We start from the raw sequence: 20,065 nt of genomic DNA, 5'->3' as shown, positions 1-20,065 counted from the left end.
CCAATTGTCATAGGCTCTAGGCAAACCCTTCTTCCTTGCTTGTCTTCTGTACCAATTATGAGGCCAGTAGTCAGAGTCTGCAGGTGGCATGCCTTGTGGGACAATTCCAAACCTCAGTCTCAGAGTCTCATTGCTGTAACTGTGCTCCCCATCACACCCACTGCCTAACTCACAGTCCCTATCAGTGCATTGGTAGGTCTCAGATGTGTAGTGTGATCTAAACAGAGCAAATTGTCTAGCATACAGTGAACTAGTTTGTTGTTCAAGAGGAATCCTGATAGGGGACTTGACAGGAGATTTGTGAGGAGTCTGAATTGGTGATTTGGATGGAGGTTTGGCTGGAGATTTGGATGGAGTAGTTTTAGGTAGAGATTTGACAGGAGATTTAGAAGACAATTTGGATGGTTTATCAACCTCATCTCTAGCAGCCCTCTGCTTTCTATACATTTCATAGCTGTAGGTGTGATGAGAGTGTGATTCTTCTGAACCAGGGGACTCACTCATGGTCACAAGTAGCCTGAACACAAAACCAACCAAGGGACATAAACATAGGGTGACATAAACAATATTCATGCAAGCTTAAACAACACAAAACCAACCAGCAAGCAAGCAACCAACACAACAAACAACCAGGCAACAAACCAGCATACAAACCACCAAAATCCCACCCAGCAAGGTATCAACCATTATACCAACCAACCAACAAGGACCAACAACACACAGTCAACCAACAGTCTACATACACAAATAATCCAAACTCACTGTCAAATACATGCATCATTTGTTTGTGCTTCAACCATGAAACATGCAAACAAAAAAACTCATGTTTTAACACTGTCACTACATTCAACCAACCCTAACTGAATTTGATTATCAAGGATAACTTAATCACATGAACAATCAGCAAAATCCAACGCATTTAATCAACAGTGAACCCTATATCAAGTAACAGTTGAACCTCTACTCAAATGAACAGTACTGCGTGTGAACAGTGAAACCCTAGACCAGATAAAGAGAAGATACAAATCGGAACATGAAACATCAAAGTAAGCCACCATAATTAACAGATTCAACCTCTGATAATGAGCAAAATTAAACAGTGAAATAGATCGACAAATATAAAAGATCAAAATCGCGACATGAAAGCGAAGAACAGCACATGTACCCAATAACAGTAATCAACTCATGTATTCACCCAAACTAAATCAAATGACAGGAGTATGTTCAAAAAATTGAAAATTGCGAAATTTACGTGAAATCGAAGAACAAAATCGATACTTATCACCTGAAAAAGGGGCGGATTCACAAAATTTATAGAGGGCTTTGATCCGTTTGACAAAGTGAAGCACCGATCCACAATTTTTTCACAGATTTTCAACCTCAAACACGCCAAATCGAAGAGAGAGAATGAAGAAACTAGGGTTCTTCAATGGAAGAGTGTAGAAAATGAAAGAGAAATGATGAGAGAGAAACTAAGAGAGAGAAAATAACGTTACAAAAATGAGAGTCAGAGTACCAAAAACCAAGGCAGACCAAGAATTAAAGCAGGCACAAGAAACATGGCAAAAATAAGGGCATTTTAGGAAGCACAGGTAATAAAGACAAAAAAATGAGGATAAATATGTCATTTGGAATAGATAGATAGCACCTAAAATTGTGAAATGTGACTAACATTTTGGGTTGCCAAAAATAGTAATAGTGACCATCAATAGGGGACGAAGGGAGTACTAACAAACCGTGCATCACACGGGGCTCATCTAGTTTTTAATATTGTTCATTTGCTCTATGACATTGTAAACGGGTTGAAATGTTAATACAACCCTTTTTATTTTTATTATTTTTTTTTTAGGAACACACATTTCATTTCATTGCCTTGTTCTCCCGGCAAACAGATTCTAATTCAATTCCATGGACAACCCACCAAAAATCCCATGCCCCATCGACGGTGCCGAGATATCTGAGCTCGACGATTTCCTTCTGCAGAAAATCCTCTCCAAACTTCCGGCCAAAACCTTCGCATCAGCCGCATGCGTTAGCCGCAATTGGAATGCCATTTGTAGTCGTATTCTAGTTCGTCCCAAATTTTTATCTGTCTTCTCTTTGAATACCACCCTTTCGGTAAATTCTCTCTCCTCTCTCATCTAACCCTTACTCTATTAATGTCGAATTCAATTGAATTAATTGAATTGAATTCATTTGTTTGATTTGGTTGCAGGAAGCTGTGAATGAGGTGACTGACAAGGTTCTTTCTGAGCCAATTCGACCTCATTTTGCAATTCTCTCGATTTGTCACAAGTTTGATCTCGATGATGCTCATAAACTTGTAATTTTATCTTCTATCTCTTTCAATTGTTATTTTTTTTATACTGAAAATTGTAATGGGGTAATGAAACTAACTTTTGAATTGTAATGTATTTGTAGATTACTGAGAAATTGGGTTCTAAAATACAGATTGTTACATGTGATGTTAATGGGATCATTGGAAGGGATGCGAAAGCTGACTATTTCAAAGAGGTGAGATTGTTTTTGCTTTATGAATGTTGTGCTTGAATTTATTGCATGATATTGTTTGTGATGGGTGAACACTGAACACTTGAAGATAGAGTTAGTAAAGGTATATTTGTAAAATTTGTTATTTATTCTACTATTATCCCTAATTTATACCAAATAAAGGATAACACTTTATTTTATCCTTATCCCACCCATAATTCTCTATCTTTATCCTATCATGATCCTTCTTATCTCTATTATACAAGTTATCTTATTATGCCTTTTTAAAATTTCACATAGGGATCACTAAAATCAATGTCATTGTGATTCCGAGTAGACTTAAGACGTCCGTGATTCCGAGTAGACTTTAGACGTCCGAGACCTCGTGCTAAGTGAATGTTGGCAACTACCCATAGTCCCATGCAAGCAGGTTGGTGATTAAAATCTCTTCAAATAGTAGTGATGAAACTATTGGGAACAATTGAGGGTGAGGGAGTAGTAGTGATGATTAGCTCGAGGGCTACTCACTATTTTATATCCTTATTCACAATGGATAAGTTAGGAATACCAATAGTAGGTAGTGGAGTGTTTGGTGTTTCTATTGGCAATGGAGAGGCAGTGAAGGGACAAGGGCAATGTTTAGGAGTGAAACTCAAGGTGGGTGATGAGGTAGAGGTAGTAGATGATTTTTACCCCTTCACTTAAGGAATTCTGTTGATGACTACACGGAATAATCAAATTTGGTTCATGTTAGCCGACCCCACTTTTGGGATTAAGGCTTTGATTGATTGATTGATTGATTGACTTAAGGAATTCTGACCTCAATCTTGGAGTACAATGGTTAGAGAAGCTTGGGGCAGTGCTTACAAATCGGAAAACTTAGAAATGAGTTTTAGGGTGGAGGGTAGAACCGTGAGCCTTAAGGGAGACCCCTCTTTGTCCCGCATTGGGATAACCTTGAAGGCAATGATTAAAACATTGAGCAAGGAGAAGCGAAGAATACTTGTGGAGCTAAACCGAATGGAGGAGGTTGTGACTTGTGAGTGAGCAAGAAGGAGAAAATCATGAGTTTTATATGCATCGAGATATGGTTTCGGCGCAGTTTTGATGATCATTAGCAAGGTCTAAGGGTCGGGTGATCAAGGAAAATCGGTGTCAGTGTTTGAAAAAGCACGCCTAGGTGATGAGGCGCAAGGCGATCAGGAGTGAGTGCTATTTTGGTCTGGCGAGGCGTTTTGAGTTAGGCCCACAATAAGCGCCCGAGGCGCACATGAGGCGCACTTGAGGCGCATTTTCAGCCAAAATCTTTTAACTGCCCATATAGTGCACCTCACTTCAAAGAGGTGCACTGTAGGCGTAGCAGAACCCCTCTCGCTTCAATGCGCCTTAGCTTTTTTATACATTCATCAGTGTACGAGAAAGAATTGATGGTGGTGTGTATGGCGGTTTAGAAATGGAAGCATTACCTTTCAGGGAGGAGATTAGTGGTTCAAAGTGACCAAAAAAGCTTAAGGCACATTATCTAACTACTAGAGGTTGGAGTGGAGTATCAAAAATGGGTTCAGCAATTAGTGACCTTTAATACAAACCTGGGTCCTCACATAGGGTCGCGGCCGCCCTCTCGCAAAGGGGGGAGCTGTGTTACTCGGACACGGCAAAATTGCCATCATACCCGGGTCGACACGCTCGACACGGACCGGGGTATGAAATCCGTTCCGGATACTCCATTTGGCTCTCGGGTACGGCAATGTCGTCTTAAAAAGGGTTTTCATGGTAAAGAAAGAAGAAAAAAAACATAATTTAAGCTTCTTGTATACTTTTCCGCGAGGGTTGCGCTGTGTGACTTCTCCATAAAAGTCGAGTATATGCTTCAATCTTTTGGCCACATAATTTTTTATTTTATTTTATATAAAAGGGGTAGGTTGGATACAGCTAGATACTTTTAACCTTGAATTTGACCTTTTGACCTGACCCCACCACTTCTTTAACCCTTCAACATTCTATCCCACGTGACCCACCCCTTTTCCCACTTATTTTTTATTTAATTTTTTTTTTTAACTACCTTTTCCCACTTACAAGTATTTATTACTGCTTACATACGGTACAAGTTTACTACTACACTTCACACGGTAAAAGATAATCTGGCTACCCCAATTCCCACACTACTAATTATCCATTTTCTTAGAAAAAAATTACTTCCATATGCCCGTATCCGTACTTGTGTCCCAAGTTAAGACGGTGTCCTCGTGTCCTAAATTTTTGAAAATAACGTATCGGGCACTCGGATCCGTACCAATAGCGGATACCCGTACCCGTGTCAATGTAACATAAGGGGGGGGGGATGAGTTAGAGCTGGCGTTGGTAACCACACAGGGTGTTAACATATTAGAAGGGGAAGAGAGTAAGGGGTATATGATAGAAGGAAATCGACTACTTTACAAGGGGCGAGTGGTGTTGCTGAAAAATTGTAGGCTAAAACCGACACTTTTTAAGGCTTACTATGATTTGCAGAATGGCGGGCACGCCGGTGAAACGAAGACTTATTTGAGGATGGTAGGGGAATGGTTTTGGCAAGGGATGAGGCGCAATGTGATTGATTTTGTGCGAGCTTGCCTCGTTTGTAAAAAGAAAAAAAACAAACACTCTCTTTGGCGGGGTTGCTACAACCATTGTTGATTCCGGAGGTAGTGTGGGAAGATATAACAATAAATTTTGTGGATGGGCTTCCACGATCGAAGGGAGTTGATACGATTTTGGTAGTGGTGAAAAGGCTGTCGAAATATGCTCATTTTATCGGGCTATGACACCTGTTTTCGGCTATGACAGTGCTGTCGCCTTTGTGATGGAGGTGATCCATTTACACGGGTTTCCGGCAAGTATTATTTCTGATCGGGATAGGGTGTTTTCGAGTACATTTAGGAAAGAACTTTTTCGCTTGCAGAATTGAAAAGAAGCATTTCATACCATCCCCAAACCGACGGTCAGACCAAAGTAGTCAATAAGGGGCTCGAGACATATCTCGTTGTTTTGTTGGGGAACAACCTAAGATATGGGCTAAGTGGCTGCCATGGGCTGAGTTTTCGTATAATAATGCAGTTCACTCTTCCACACAAATGTCTCCATTTCGTGTTCTCTATGGGAGGGATCATCTTAAGATAATGAAGGTGGGGGCGGGTCGAACTCAGGTCCAGTAATTGGAGGAAGCATTGCAAGAGAAGGAATTGATGTAGGATGAGTTGTTTAAACTTGATTCGTGCCCAACAGGTCATGAAAAGAAGCACAGCTACAAAGAGGCGAGATGAGGAGTTTTACGTGGGTGATTTTGTGTTCCTCAAGCTACAGCCGTATAGGCAACATTCTGTGGCCAAGAGACCTTTTGAGAATCTGGCAGCGTGATACTATGGGCCTTTCAAGGTCATTCAGTGCGTGGGTAAGGTCGCATATATTCTGGGGTTGCCGGAGAATTTTAGCATTCGTCCAATGTTACATATTTCACAATTAAAAAGAGCAATAGGGGATCTACCAAGCTCAGCCAACATTCCATCACTCCCGATTTGGAGTTGGTGGTGGATAGGGCAGGGAGGTTGTTCAAGAGGTCTTGGTGAAATGGAAAGGGTTACCGGAGTTTAAAGTCACTTGGGAGAAGGCAAAGTCAATCATTGAGCGATTTCCCGACTTCCACATTGAGGATAGGGTGGTGCTTTGGGGAGGGAAGTAATGCTGAATCAACCCAAACCACCCATTGTGTACACCTACTGTAGGAGGGGACAACAACAGAGAGGGTAACAACAAACCACAACAGTAGCAGCTAAAAACGGCACTAAAGATGTAGGGCACTTTCCCTTTGCACTGGCTATTCTGGCAGCTTATGGAAGAAGACAAGAATTAGCTAATGTATCAATTAAAGCTCACGCCACATCACTTGGAAAAGAGTAAGTTAAATAGCAAAAAGTGAAGAGTGAGAAGGTATTCAGAAACTTGTATTGGTATATTGGAGAATGATGGTCTAATGTCATTACTTTGTAACCTTGAAAACCTTTGGCTACTATCAATCAATCTTCCACTGTCTTCTTCCTTTCTTTCTCTATTTCTTATCTTAATTCCTAACTTGAGCATGCATTTGCATTTTATAATAGCTTATTTATTTGTGTAGCTTATTATTGACTTGAGAACTTAGCTTATTTATTTGTGTAGCTTATTATTGACTTGAGAACTGGACAGGTGAGGTTCCCAAATTTTGATGATGATGATGAAGATGATCATTGTCCTCTGCACAATGGGGGTGTTTCATTAACAATTGGATATTTGCCCAGCCTTAAAGTTGGTATCATCTCACTTCCAAAAGCAAAACAGGTATATGCTTTTTAAGATAGTCAACTTCATCACCAATAATTAGCAGAACGTGAACTTTAAAAGTGAACAATTTTTGTATTGATAGGGAGGTAGTATTGACAAGTTTGTGATGGACCTGAGGGGTTTTTCAGCTTCTGTATCAGGTCTCACATCCCCCGAGGCAATCATAATGTTTGGAGTGAGTTCTTCATTTGTTTCTTGCTTAAAAGCTATAATTTCCCCTTTGAAATATCTTTTGGTTGTATGCTTCAACTTTGTTTTTTATGGTGATATAGGATTCACAAGCTCATATGAAACCTGTTCTCGAAAAGTTGGGTGAGTTTCATTCTCTATTTTATATTATCACTTGTAAATTGCTCCAAAGAGATGAAGAGAACTTCAAAATTAGTGCTATGACATGCATGCTTATTTTAGGAGGGAAAATAAAAACCGAAAAATTCAAGATTGATAAACAAAGTTTGTTACCAACTTTAGAGACAGTAATTTTCTCTTATAGGAGTTAATGAAAGTTCAAGTGTAATTTTAGTTGAGTAAGAGGAAGAATTTGGTTGGCTATGCTATTTAAAGTTTAAATGCCAATGCTTGAAGCAATTATGTGTACGCACTGAAGTTCCCTCCTAGTTGCAGTCCATTTCTTATTTGCTAGAGAGGATAATATTCCCCTTATTTTTTTTAAAAGAGGCTCTTGAATTAAGTGAGTGAGTGTAGAAAAACACCCAGCTCAAGTTATGTAGTGACAAAGTTTTTGCTTTGCATTGTATTAAACCGTATCACCAATAAGGTCTGTGATTCTATGCTTCTCATCACATGTATAAATTTGACTTCATATTTGCTGGACAAATATGATCAAGGCAAGGTTTAGACTTTAGAGTATTAGCTACTTATGGTGTTCATAGATGTTTAGTTACATGTCTCCTGTTATAGTGTTAAGTAGATGTTTATTGTTTGTCCATTTTGATGCGTTAACTGTTAATACATAAAAGTCAATTTCATGGATCCACATACTGAATGATATATCCGTGAGTTTGTTTTTTCTCTATATTATTCCACCGAGAAGGTCAAGAACATAAAATTACCTGCTTATTTTTTTTAGAAAGGAGGCAATGATTTTACAGACTATTTGCTAATATCCTGAACTCCTAAACTGTCTAGAAATCAATCAGCAGCCTCTATTATGGATCATTCCATGTATCATCAACAATTGTGATACCAGTCTTTCCATGTTTCCTTAATAAGTTCTAATAATATACCCATGTGTATGTTTTGGCCGATGTTTTTGATCAATCCTTCTTTGAGATGCATAACTACCCAAATTATGTCGCTGCAAATGCATAAGAGCTCAAATAGAATGAATTTTCTGAATAGTACATGAAAACGTCCAATAATGGTACATTGATTTTGTTCCTTTATTCCATTGAGCTAGATTTTGTAATTGTACATCCTGAAGGTAAAGATTATGCCCAACCATTGCATGGTAAACTCTTTTGGGAAAACAAGGTTGTATTTGTTTCACTTTCTGACAAGCTGGAATTTGTTTCTAAACAGTTGAGTTGGCAACTTTGTATTAAATTTTTTTTTTCTTTATGATAATAATTTCTCAATCATTTCTCATTACCACAACCATCATATATCTCAAACATCGACTTCCCTAAAGAGCTGGTTGTCTAAAAAAGACAATAAACATAGCCCACAAATTTTAAAGCAAGTAACCACAGTACCACTGAGAGGAATAGGCAGGTTAGTGAAGACGTTTAGGAGACTGATATCAGATTTGTTTGGCCATTGGCAAAAAAAAAAAAAAAAAAAAAAAAAAAAAAAAAAAAAAAAAAAAACCCTGAGCTTGGAGATAAACCTGAAGCCTTGGAGAATGGAAGGGGGCTAAAGGGGTGGGAGAAGGAGAACTAAAGCTGATAAATGATCTTGACAACGGGGACCAATTTTCTGGCCATCTGGTGAGTACCTGATATTCAAAATTTCAAATGCACCTGTACTGAGGTGAAGCAAGTGGTACATGTGTGGTAAAGAATAGGGAGATGCTTCTAGCTATGTTTTAGTACATATTGTATTTAGGCATATATTTCGCTATTATTTTCTGAAAATAGTCATTTGGTACATATTGTATGTATTCCTTTGGCTTTTACTTTTCTAAAATGGTTTTAAATTGCAAAATGCTGGCTCGGTGGATATTCCTTGCTTCATCATATCATGATCATAAATCCATAATAGCTAAATTCTTGTTATGCTGGATTGATTATCATTGCTGATTTATAATGATTTCTGCTAAAGAATTATAGGCCCAATCCTATTGAACTGCTCTTCATTAGTCCATCTATTATTCCATGGGCTAGGTCTAACCATATCCCTTTTGGAACCTACTATATCAATTAGTTTATTGATATCACTTGGGCAATTGTTGGAACCTAAAATATTATTTGGTCCTTTGTTGGTTGAGTTGAGCACCCTGGATCCCTATGGCTTAAGGCTTTCATTAGGTTTTGGCCAAGTGTAGTTGGCTATTTCATTATGACTGCTTCTAATATTCCATTCCTTATGCTTGTTGAAATCAAGTTTTTTGTTTCATCATGATTTACAATGCACTCTATGTTTGACCTTGATATTAGTCATTTAGTCCTTCAAGCGGGTTGGCTTAGGTCCAGGGTAAAGTGGCTACTTTAGTGTTTTGTTTTTCTTTTTGTGTTTAAACTGTGTATTTCTGATTTTAGCTTTCCCATGATTAACTTCATACCTTTTTTTTTTTGACCTGTGACTCTTGTGTCCTGCAGATTACGCGTTGTCTAAAAAAACTGTCGTTGCTGGAAATGAAATCTGCAGTTTCAGGCATTCAAGCACTGATACAGAAATCATTTCAACACATCAAGGACAGGAATCATATTATGATGCTGTTGCTCTTGTTTTTGCAATGGAGAGAACTACATTTGGTGGTATAACATATTGTCTTCTCTTTTTGCATACAGAAATTTCCCTGCTATAATTTTAGTTTCTTTGGTAGCATCTATGATAAAGTTCATTTGGGTTAGGGTGTATGTTGTATGAACTGATACAAAAACCTTGGTAATTGTAACATTGATAGAGTGGGGATTCTGCATGTGCGAGGGATGTTGCTGCATTAGATGATATTGTTTGTTGTAACCTACCTTATGTTCACATTCACTATACAGGATTTTCTTGTAAAGTGCACCAATTTTAAATTTGAGAATTTGGAAGCATTCTTGTTATGAATTCACTTTGGTTTGAGGCCATGCTGGACGAACTACCTTATTTTATTTAGTACCTTGGACCATGGTATTAAACATAGCTACATCACATCGCGATCGCATTCTAATTTGTAAATGATCTTGAGATTACCACGACCGAATTTAAGGCTGAAATAGCTGCAAACTACCCATATTACGAGTGATTCTACAATTGTTATTGCGATTGCGACCAGATCTCAGATTTAAAACAATGCCTTGGATTCCTTGGTAACTTTGATTTATTAAAGTGGTTTCTTATTCTCATCTGCAAATTTGTGATACACATCTTAAGTAAATAGGACATAAAATCTTGGTTCATGTTGCCAACCCTATCATAGGGTTTAAGCCTTCAGTAGTGTAGCACTCTTGTGTTCATAAGCTTCAGCATGGTGGAGTCATATGTCTTCTCTCTGAGGAGTGAGGACAATATAGTTGTCATGGACATTCATTTGTGATCTTTAGTACTCATCATCTGCACATATGTGTACAAAGTTTACTTTTGTTATCGAAGTAAAAAATTTTATGCAGAGAATTTCCTAACTTCCAGATTCTACCCATGCTCATGTAAAACCATAAAAAATTCTTGTTATCAATCATTGGCTTTTACATTGCTCCGAACCTTCTCTTCGTTGTAGTTCTATAGGATATTATGCATGTGGTTTTAGAGTTTAAACTTGTTGCACATTTCTTGTTTGGCTCCATTTCTAAAGTTACTACCCCGCACATGTCATTGAATACTTCTTAAATTAGATAGAGTTTAAATTTTATCTTGAATGCTTTCTTTTGCAGTTAAGTAGTGAATTGTATTTACAAATATGACTTCGGCCTCTTATTAATATGCAGGTCAAGGGAAAATTGAATTTCATTATGCAGTAGGAGCTGGAGTTACTGCCGTGGGCCCAACATATCAAGTGGTTTCTGCTAAAATGAGGACCCCTGACTTTACTACATGGTTGACTGCCAAACGAGAGGGAGAAAATGAGATTCTTGATGGTGAAGGATTGCTAAATGAATTTGATATGGAGGTATGCTTGTTTCTTTGCAATGAAGTGTTTTAATTTATAAGTGGCTCAAGTATTTGGATATTGACCTCAACTTGTATTCAAATGTGAAAATTATGTGAATTTTTCAATGCTTGTTAGTCATATATATTTATGATATATTTATGATTGCAAGGTTTGCAACTAACAACTAGGAGTATATTTTTTATGTTGATGCTTTTTATTTGGCAATGTGTAGTTTTAACTCTAGTACAACAGAACTTGAGAGTGGACAACTGATCATGGTAGTGTAAATATTTTCTCTGTGTGTGTATTGGGCAGAGGTTGGGGGGGGGGTATATGGCCATGCTTTTTTGCTTGTATGTTTATTTATTTGCATGTGAAGAAAAATTCTTTCTGAAAAATTCAGATGGGTGATCCAGTCCCGGATTGTGATCTGTACATTGGGGTAAGAAAAAGAAGAAAATATTGCATTGGCTCAGAGAACGCTAGATATGTGAAGACTGTGGCCTATCATCTTGTTCAAGAGTAAGACATCTGACTATTTTTTTTAAAGAACATGTTGCTGCCCCATGCATATGTGTATGCTACTTTGCTAGTGTAATCACTAATGACTGTGTTTAAATGCTTGTTATATATATATACTGAACACGAGTGGTTTTCTACTCTGTTTGATACTGTAATAGAGATGGGCTTCCATACTTCCATCTTTTGGACTATATATGCTGCTTTCTTTAGCTAATCAATAAAGAATGTAACCATGCTAAGAGCAAGATGTACAATAAATTGGATAACTGCAAAAGTTTTGTTGCAATAACATAATATTACCATCCTGAGCTATCAACACATTTGATGAAAGACTAGATCATCTTCTGAAAGATTTCATATTTCTAAACATGATTTAGGTTATAAAACATATTGGAGTATCTATCATTGCTAATTAAATTTTATAGAGGAAAACCCCATTAATCTCCTAGATAAACAAAACAAATATATCCCAAGAGAGAAGGAGAATAAAATATAATAAACTAGATGAAACCCGTGCGATGCACGGTTTGTTTGATTTTTTTTTTTTTTTTTTTGTATGTATGAGCTAAAATTTGTTATATATTTAGATAAAATTCCTAATATTAAAAGATAATATTTAATATTTAATTAATTTAAAGTTAAAAATCTCATTCGCCAATTTATCTTACGTGGTATTTGAATTATTTAATTCTAAAAGAAATTAATAATCTCTTATTTAATTGGCTGCTACTAAGATTTATAATCCTACATATTTAGATAAAATTCCTAATATTAAAAGATAACATTTAATATTTAATTAATTTAAACTTAAAAATCTCATTTGCCAATTTTGCTTACGTGGCATTTGAATTATTTAATTATAAAAGAAATTAATAATCTCTTATTTAATTGGCTACTACTAAGATTTATAATCCTATATGGCGCGCTGAGAAAATTAGATCCTACGTGACTCTCTAAAAACTCGGGAAAAAACTCCCCTTTATATATATAATATTAGATTTTTAAAAAGTAAAAAGATGTGGGTCCATCTGTCAATAACGGATGTTTATCTTTCCTTGACGGCATTAGTATGGTTCAGCACCATCACCAAATCAGATTAAAATAAAACCACCATCACCATCTTCCTCTTCATCTCCTTCCTCCTTCAAACCACAACTGAAATTCAATCACCATCTTCACCTTCTTCTTGCAAGCCGACCACCACCGTTACCGACATTATCACCAACATTGATGGCAGCTTCGCCGCCAAATAAAACGAAAACCATAAAAGAAATAGAGTAATTCAGGTCATGGTGAACCCAAAGGGTAAGTGAGCTTCCCCTCCTCCATCGTTTTCGACCATTAAAGCTCTGAGAATTCTACCATTATTAAAACTCAGAAATTTCTACCATTAAAGCTCTGAGATTTCTACCATTGAAGCTCCTAGTTGATTGGCAAGAAGATGATAATGATGGTGGTCAGTTTATTTCTGGTTGTGGGTTGAAGGAGGAAGGAGTTGGTGGTTGTGGTCGACTTCGGTAGTACTCCGTTCACACATGGGAAAAACAGAAATTGGGTTTGGTTAAAAGCTGTCAATTTCTGTCAGTAAACTGACGTTACATGACTTTTATACTTTTACATAAATACCCCAATTTAAAGCTCGTAAATTGACCAAAAAGCCCCTGGATAAACAAAGTTTGTTAATCGAGGGTAAAAACTTGAATTCTCTCATTTTAAAATATGTAGTTTTTGCTGTATTTTATTTTGAATTTATATACTTATATATTGATAGATTGGACTTTGGGCTTGGTTAAACTTTGAAGTTTGAATCAGTGAGGAGTAAGGTCTTGTCTACATAATTTGGGGCTTCTCACCCTCTCATTTTTTTTCCTCTTAATTTAGTTAGGAACCAAGTATTTGTTTTGCAGTTTCCAGTTATTTGCTGAATTTAAGTTTATAATACGGAAAAAGAGTTATTTTCTCTTTTCTTCACCAGTTAGCAGCTCATTGTACTCTACATCTAGCAGATGTTTAGTTGGTTTAGTTGCTGGGTTGATAAACAATGATAACCCTTAGTTTTGGTCTTTTGGTATTATAGTAGAATTCATTCTTACATTGGGTTAGTGTATATACACTTCTTCCATTAAGTTCTTTGCACTTCTTGTTTTGGTGTGCTCACTCTCTCATACTTTTTCCAACTATTTCTTACACCACTCGGCTTTCCACAATCTTTCTACGTTTTCCAACTTTTCTTACACCCACCCAAATCTTCATAATCTCTTTCCTACTTCATTCTATTCATTACACCCACTCATCACATCAACAATCTCTCATCAATTGCATTACTTTGTTTGCAAATAGTAATCATAAAGTACTTTCAGAGTTTCAGGGAACCAAAGTAGTACATAGAATTAAGAACCATAACCTATAATGAGAATTGATGATCAATTTAGGTTCTTAAATCATCATAATTAGACAAATGACTAAGGTGCTTCCCATGACATTCTCTTAATTTTTCCACTTCTCAAATTAATTTTAGTTTCATTGTGCTAAATGAATACTTATTTACATTAATTTTTATTAAAAAAATATATTATTAACATTTACTATTTGCACACAAATTAAGGCAATTGAAGGGGGGAAAGTGGTGAATAAGTGTAAGAAAAAAAATTAATAGAGTAAGAGAGATTTATAAAAGAGTGGGTGTTATTGAGTTGAAAAGTGTATAAATTGTGGTGTGAGAGGGTAAAGGTGTCAAAAGGATCTACCAAAAATGAGTGAAAGTGTGAAGAATTTTATAAAATGGACAAAATAAAAAGTGCTTAAATCTTTTAGAAACACATGTATAGATTGCTGTTTGCTATTCGATGATTTATTGTTATTTTTCCTTGAAAGTTTATTATAATTAAATAATAATTCCTCTGTTCTCTTTTAATTAGGATGTTGAGATTTTCACACTTGTCAATGCACATATTGAACCATGAATATCTTTAATCATATTTTAGTAAAATTATAAAGGAAAAATACAAATAAATAATCCCAACTGTGTTCCATCTTCCCAAAACAATCTCACCTTTCAATTATTTCAAAACAATCCCACCTTTTTCCCAATTCTTTTAACAATCCTTTTGACTTGCAATCTGTAAAATAGTGTAAAATAATTTTTTTTTTTAGTCTCTCCACCCACCTCCCTACCCCTTCCATGGCTATGCATCACCATAACCATCACAACCCCATCCACTGCCGCCCTGGACCCTACATTCATCTCCACCACTGCCAACCTCAAAATGACAAAACCCCACCCAACCATCGGAAAACATCCTAATAACCACCCCGAAATCCCAACCCCGACCCCGATAAACCTCAACCCATGCTGGAAAATCCCTTAACTACCCCGAAAACCCAATGAACCCCAAAAACCCTACCCCTAGCCCCAAAAACCCTACCCCAACCCCAAAAACCCTACCCCTAGCCCCAAAAACCCATTATCCGCGAAGGAAAACCCTAGCCAACTCTCAAAACACCAAACCTGGAAACACCCACCTCTATCCCCCCAACGAAAATCCCCTATCCACCCTCGAAACACCCATCCCAATATCACCACCCCAACCCCAGTGCTCTGCCTCATCTCCCCTTTTCATTTTTTGCTACTCTGATTCAACATCATCATCACCATCAGACATCAGTTCTTCTGATTCAATTTATAATTAGATGGGAAAGACGGGGACGGGGGTGGCGTTGTCAAGGAAGGCGAGGGCGGGGATGTGGAGGGGAAGGGGGTTATTCGTTTAGGCCGGGGCGGCGTAGGGGTGTTGGGGGCTTTTTTTTTCAAAATAAAATTTATAAACTTTTTAGCTATTTGAAAAAATAAATAAACCTATTAAAAATCGACATGTGACCTATAACCTAAGAAAACCGGTCACCAAGGATTGTTAAAAGAAGATGTCAAATGCGGGATTGTTTTGGAATAAATTGAAGGTCGGATTATTTTGAGAAGACCGAGCAAAGGTGGATTATTAATTTTAATTTTTCCAGGTATAAAAAGTTAAAAGTTTGAAATACTACCTCCGTTACAAGTTATGTGCAACGATTTGACATAAAGTAGAGAGGGAAAATGTCTAATCGTTGCACATAACCTGTAACGGAGGTAGTATGCATCTAGACGAATGTAACAAGACTTCATATTATTACTTTTTGTGGAACATATAAATCACAAAAGATAGGCAAAAACTCAATGATGTTAAATTTCCAAAGTTGCAAAATATCTGAAAATTGAATTTTTATTGTGAATCAATTAATTACTTTAGTACATTTGCTTTACTTATAAGGGACAGAATTCGTTTTCTTTTGGTTTTGCTTCTCAGTTCTCATTAAAAGTTTAAGGCTGAGAATTAGTTATGGCCCTTTATAGAGATGAGATGTCCATGACTATTCAATATTTATATCTTCTAGTTTCCCCTCTTTGGACTTTTTCCTTTTTGCCTAGTCTCCTTGCCCTCACAGAGTTCCCATTCCACTGTCATATTCAATTTGAAGCTTTGCAATGCTATTGTAAGATTAAGGGCCTGTTCTCATATGATTATTTTCATTTCAGTTCGGTTCAGCTTGGCTCCTAATTTCCTTCTCTTATGAAATATTCATTTCAGTTCAGTTTAGCTCTAATAAGTTCAGTTCTGTTGAGTTAAGTCAATGAGAACAGGCCATAAATCTTCAAAAGTATTGATGATGCTTAAGGTTCCACTTGGAAAAAAAAAGGTATATAATTGCAATGAAACTTTGTTTTAAAACTAAAATTTCTCGCATTTACGAAGCTATTTAATTAGTTGGTGATAAGTGTCAGATCTTAATCAAATTTTTTGGACATAAGTTTATGATTTTAATCCTTTAATTTATATGTTCACGCCCTAATATGATTTCTTGACCATTAGGTCATTCTCTATTTTGGACTAAGGCTTTGTTGTTGTTGTAATTCAATCTCTATTTGTCGCTATTTTTTTATTTATTATTTTTTCCTCCTCTGGACATCTTACTTTTGGTTTGGACTTGAACTTTGAAAATTGTTCAGGAGTCTTTGTTTTGTTGGTGTTTTAATTTAGATGAGTCTTAAAGCTTGTATCTCAAAACTGAGTGTCCTACAAAGAGTGTAAGAAGCCCCAAGTCATTCTCACCCTTTCCAACAATACTATAAAATTTTAGTAAACACATGTGTATTGTGTTCTCGATGCACATGTAGTTCTCACCCTTCTCACATTAAATATAATATTTATCACTATATATATTAAGAAACTTATCAAGACAACTATTTATATATTTCAGTATTCTGTATTAAAAACCTAGAATTTTAAGTAGATTTGATGCGTGCAAAAAAATTGAGACAGCTAACATCATGCTAACACCCACTTCATAACTATTTATAGTAAAATTATAATTATCAATCTGCCCCCAGCTATTAACATATTAATCATTATTATACAGAATTTCATAACTTTCAACCATATAACCATAATCATGAACAAAAATACACCATATATAACCCAAAACTGATAACTAACCCGAAAACTATTAACCAGATAAATATCATAACTATTCACCTAAGAAAAAAAAATCATAATATCATACCATAACTATAAACTGAAATAACTATTGTGTATTGACCCAAAAAAATATTTATTTCCTCTTTTGTTCCTCAGTGATAGTTGAATGTGACGTGGGACTATGCTTGGATTTTTTTTTCTTTTTTTAATTGCATTTCGGCCAATCTCTGGTGGCCAGTGCTCTTGCCTCTATGCTTTTAGTTGTTGAACCTACACTTAACATACTACAATTCTTAACATCAATCACCCAAAATTAACCATTTTCGTGTATAAAAATCCTACATAGACCAACAAAACTACCCAATGAAACAAATTATTCTCAAATTCTAGCATCCAGAGCAACAAAATAACAAGAACAAGCTATTAAGCTGATTCAATAATTTGGATCGGGGTCCCGTAATTTGTAAGCTAATGTATCTCCCACACAATTGAGCTCTCATGAGCTTGGCCCATGATTGGTGGATGGCTGGTCTAAGGCATGTACGCGTGGGCCCTAGCACTACTGGATGTCATTCTAAGAGAAAACGAGAATGAATGTGAAACAAAATGATTAACACTATGCTCCCTATTAGAATGTTCAACCTACCCATTCTGGTTTGCCAGCAGCATGAAGCAGAACACTATAGTATATTAGACCTTTTCACCTAGTCCTAGGTTTACAGTCATAATCAGTTCTTGTATTATGATTGCTCAAGGTTCTGTTTCCACTGTCTACAGATCACTATAGATTGAGTTCAACTTTGATGTTTGAGCTATCATTATGTTATTGTCTTGCCTAAATTCTGATAATTACCAATTATAAATATGTATTTCACTTTAACCATAATAATTTACTCCGTACTGTATATGCTGTGTTTGAAACCTCAACTTTTATAATTTGGTTATCCAATTCATTTTTATTAAACAGCTGGGTATCAAAGGACTTCCAGGATTCGTTTGTGTAACGTCCTCGTTTTCTTTTTTGAGCTTAACATGCCCACTTGATGTCACTGTTTTGTTATGAGTATCCTGAACATCTATATGCTATTTCTGCATTCTATCATGCTGTTAACTTTTGCCAAATTTAATTTTGCAGGGGAGATGATCATTACCTGTATGTTGGAGGTTTGGATATTAAGACTGGTGATAAATTTCGTTATTATATTCCTGATAGAGAATATGCATTGGATTCATGTGCCACTGTATCTGAAAACTTTGGCAAGCTAAAGGACAAGGATATCATCGGAGGTTTAGTCTTTTCTTGCTGTGGCCGTGGTGATTTTTTCTTTGAGAAGCCAAATGTTGACAGCTCCCCAATCTTGGATAATTTTCCTAATATTCCGCTGGCAGGAATGTTTTGTGCTACAGAAATTGGACGTGGTTTCCCCAATTTAGGGCAAGAAGAAGCTTCAGAAAGTCTCTTGCATGCCTATAGTTCTATCTACCTACTTCTGTCTTACATTCCGCCTACTCCTAGGTCATAGAATGCTAACGGAGAACCTCTCTGTGCTTGCTTAAAGAGGGTCTTGTATGCAAAGCAAATGACAAGTATTGAGAAACCTTTGTGTGTTTCGTTTTCACCCTGATAGAATAAGTATGACTGCCTTAATTTCATGCTGGTGATTGTTCTCTGTCTGAGTTATTTGCTGGTAAAACTTGAAATATATTTTTCTATTTTAACAAGTAGCGGGCAGCGCACAAGCTGTTTTATAGTGGTATGGTTTTCTGCTCTTCTTCTAGGAAGAGAACTGGTTGATGATGCTTGAACTGTTTAGGTTGCAATCTGGATGTTGTAGTTGTACATTAGGCCTTATGTTTGGACTTAGCTTATTTTTAAATTATGTAACCCATCTATCAATTTTTAGAGTTCTTACCTCCTTTTTTAATCTTGTTATCCCTGATTGTTTTCTCTACAATTTTCTTTTTTCTATTAACCCAAATACGAAACGTTTATTTTATTTGGTGTTTCTATTTTATGTAAGCCGACCCCACTTATGGGATTAAGGCTTTGATTGATTGATAGATTTCTATTTTATGCTGGTTTTAATTTATTTGTTTGGAGTAGTATTGCTGAATTCCTCTTGACGTTTGTTACTCTCTGGAACTTGGGGTATGACAACTCGTATGAGTTTTATGATTTTGCTTTTCTTCTATTGTTCATGATATTGAGTTGTTTTCTTGATCTTTGTTTGTTTCACTTATTCTTGTCTTTTCTATATTTAATAACTATTGATTCCATTTATTGCCTAGTCCTTCTTACTGGTTGTATGCTATTTGGTGCTATTCACCTTCCCTTTGGAAATTTGTCATACTGGTATTTATACATCCAGTCTGTGGTTTGTTTATTTTAATTTTTTTATATCCTTCTATTTTAATTATATATCTTACCTTAGTTCCAAATTGGAACTTGCATTATTTTCACTCTTTTGATTTAAGAGAATTGAATTATGACTTTCTTAATCAGCTTCTCTTGATAACTGTTTGGAATTTTGTTTGGCTTTTTAAAATTGGAAGTTGCTATTTTTTTCCCCTGATCTTGCTTTTGCCTTTTCTTTTCTTTTGCTCTTATGTTGGTCTTGCCATGTCTTCCATTTTCTACAATTTTCTTCTATTTTTTCACCGGAATTTATGCTTTTTTCCTAATGCTTCTAATGGAACTTATGACAACGGTCTTTGTAAGAACTTGGTTTTATTTTTTGCTAATGTCCTAGATCATATTGTTACTGCATTACTCTTTGTAATGTGTTTTTTGTTTCATTCTTTATCATACTCTTGGTTCTACTTTATATTTTTGTTTTCGCTATGAGTATTATTTCTCCTTCAATTTGATTTCTTTCTCTTCTTATGTTCTTCTGTTTGCTTTAACAATTGTTCCCTACTATCGAAG

At 36.1% G+C, this 20,065-nt stretch overlaps 1 protein-coding gene across 2 annotated transcripts; it reads left to right on the top strand.

The window, feature by feature from the left end:
- The first annotated feature begins 1,678 nt into the window (after window positions 1-1,678).
- LOC145598162 (F-box/LRR-repeat protein At5g63520-like) lies at window positions 1,679-18,861 on the top strand. Of its 2 annotated transcripts, none has more exons than XM_081654476.1 (10): window positions 1,679-2,118; window positions 2,216-2,323; window positions 2,452-2,514; window positions 6,712-6,843; window positions 6,929-7,021; window positions 7,119-7,158; window positions 9,627-9,785; window positions 10,941-11,122; window positions 11,508-11,626; window positions 18,275-18,861. In XM_081654476.1, the coding sequence occupies exons 1-10, from the start codon at window positions 1,909-1,911 to the stop codon at window positions 18,660-18,662; spliced, it is 1,494 nt and encodes a 497-aa protein (XP_081510602.1). In that variant the 5' UTR covers window positions 1,679-1,908; the 3' UTR covers window positions 18,663-18,861. The 2 variants fall into 2 exon arrangements, with proteins under 2 accessions (XP_081510602.1, XP_081510601.1); XM_081654475.1 differs by having other exon boundaries at window positions 1,680-2,118; window positions 2,422-2,514.
- The last annotated feature ends 1,204 nt before the right edge of the window (window positions 18,862-20,065 follow it).

Source organism: Chenopodium album, chromosome 20 (genome assembly GCF_948465745.1).
Source record: "Chenopodium album chromosome 20, dcCheAlbu1.1, whole genome shotgun sequence".
NCBI classification, from domain to species: domain Eukaryota; kingdom Viridiplantae; phylum Streptophyta; class Magnoliopsida; order Caryophyllales; family Amaranthaceae; genus Chenopodium; species Chenopodium album.
This window is presented reverse-complemented; position numbering and strand designations above follow the sequence as displayed.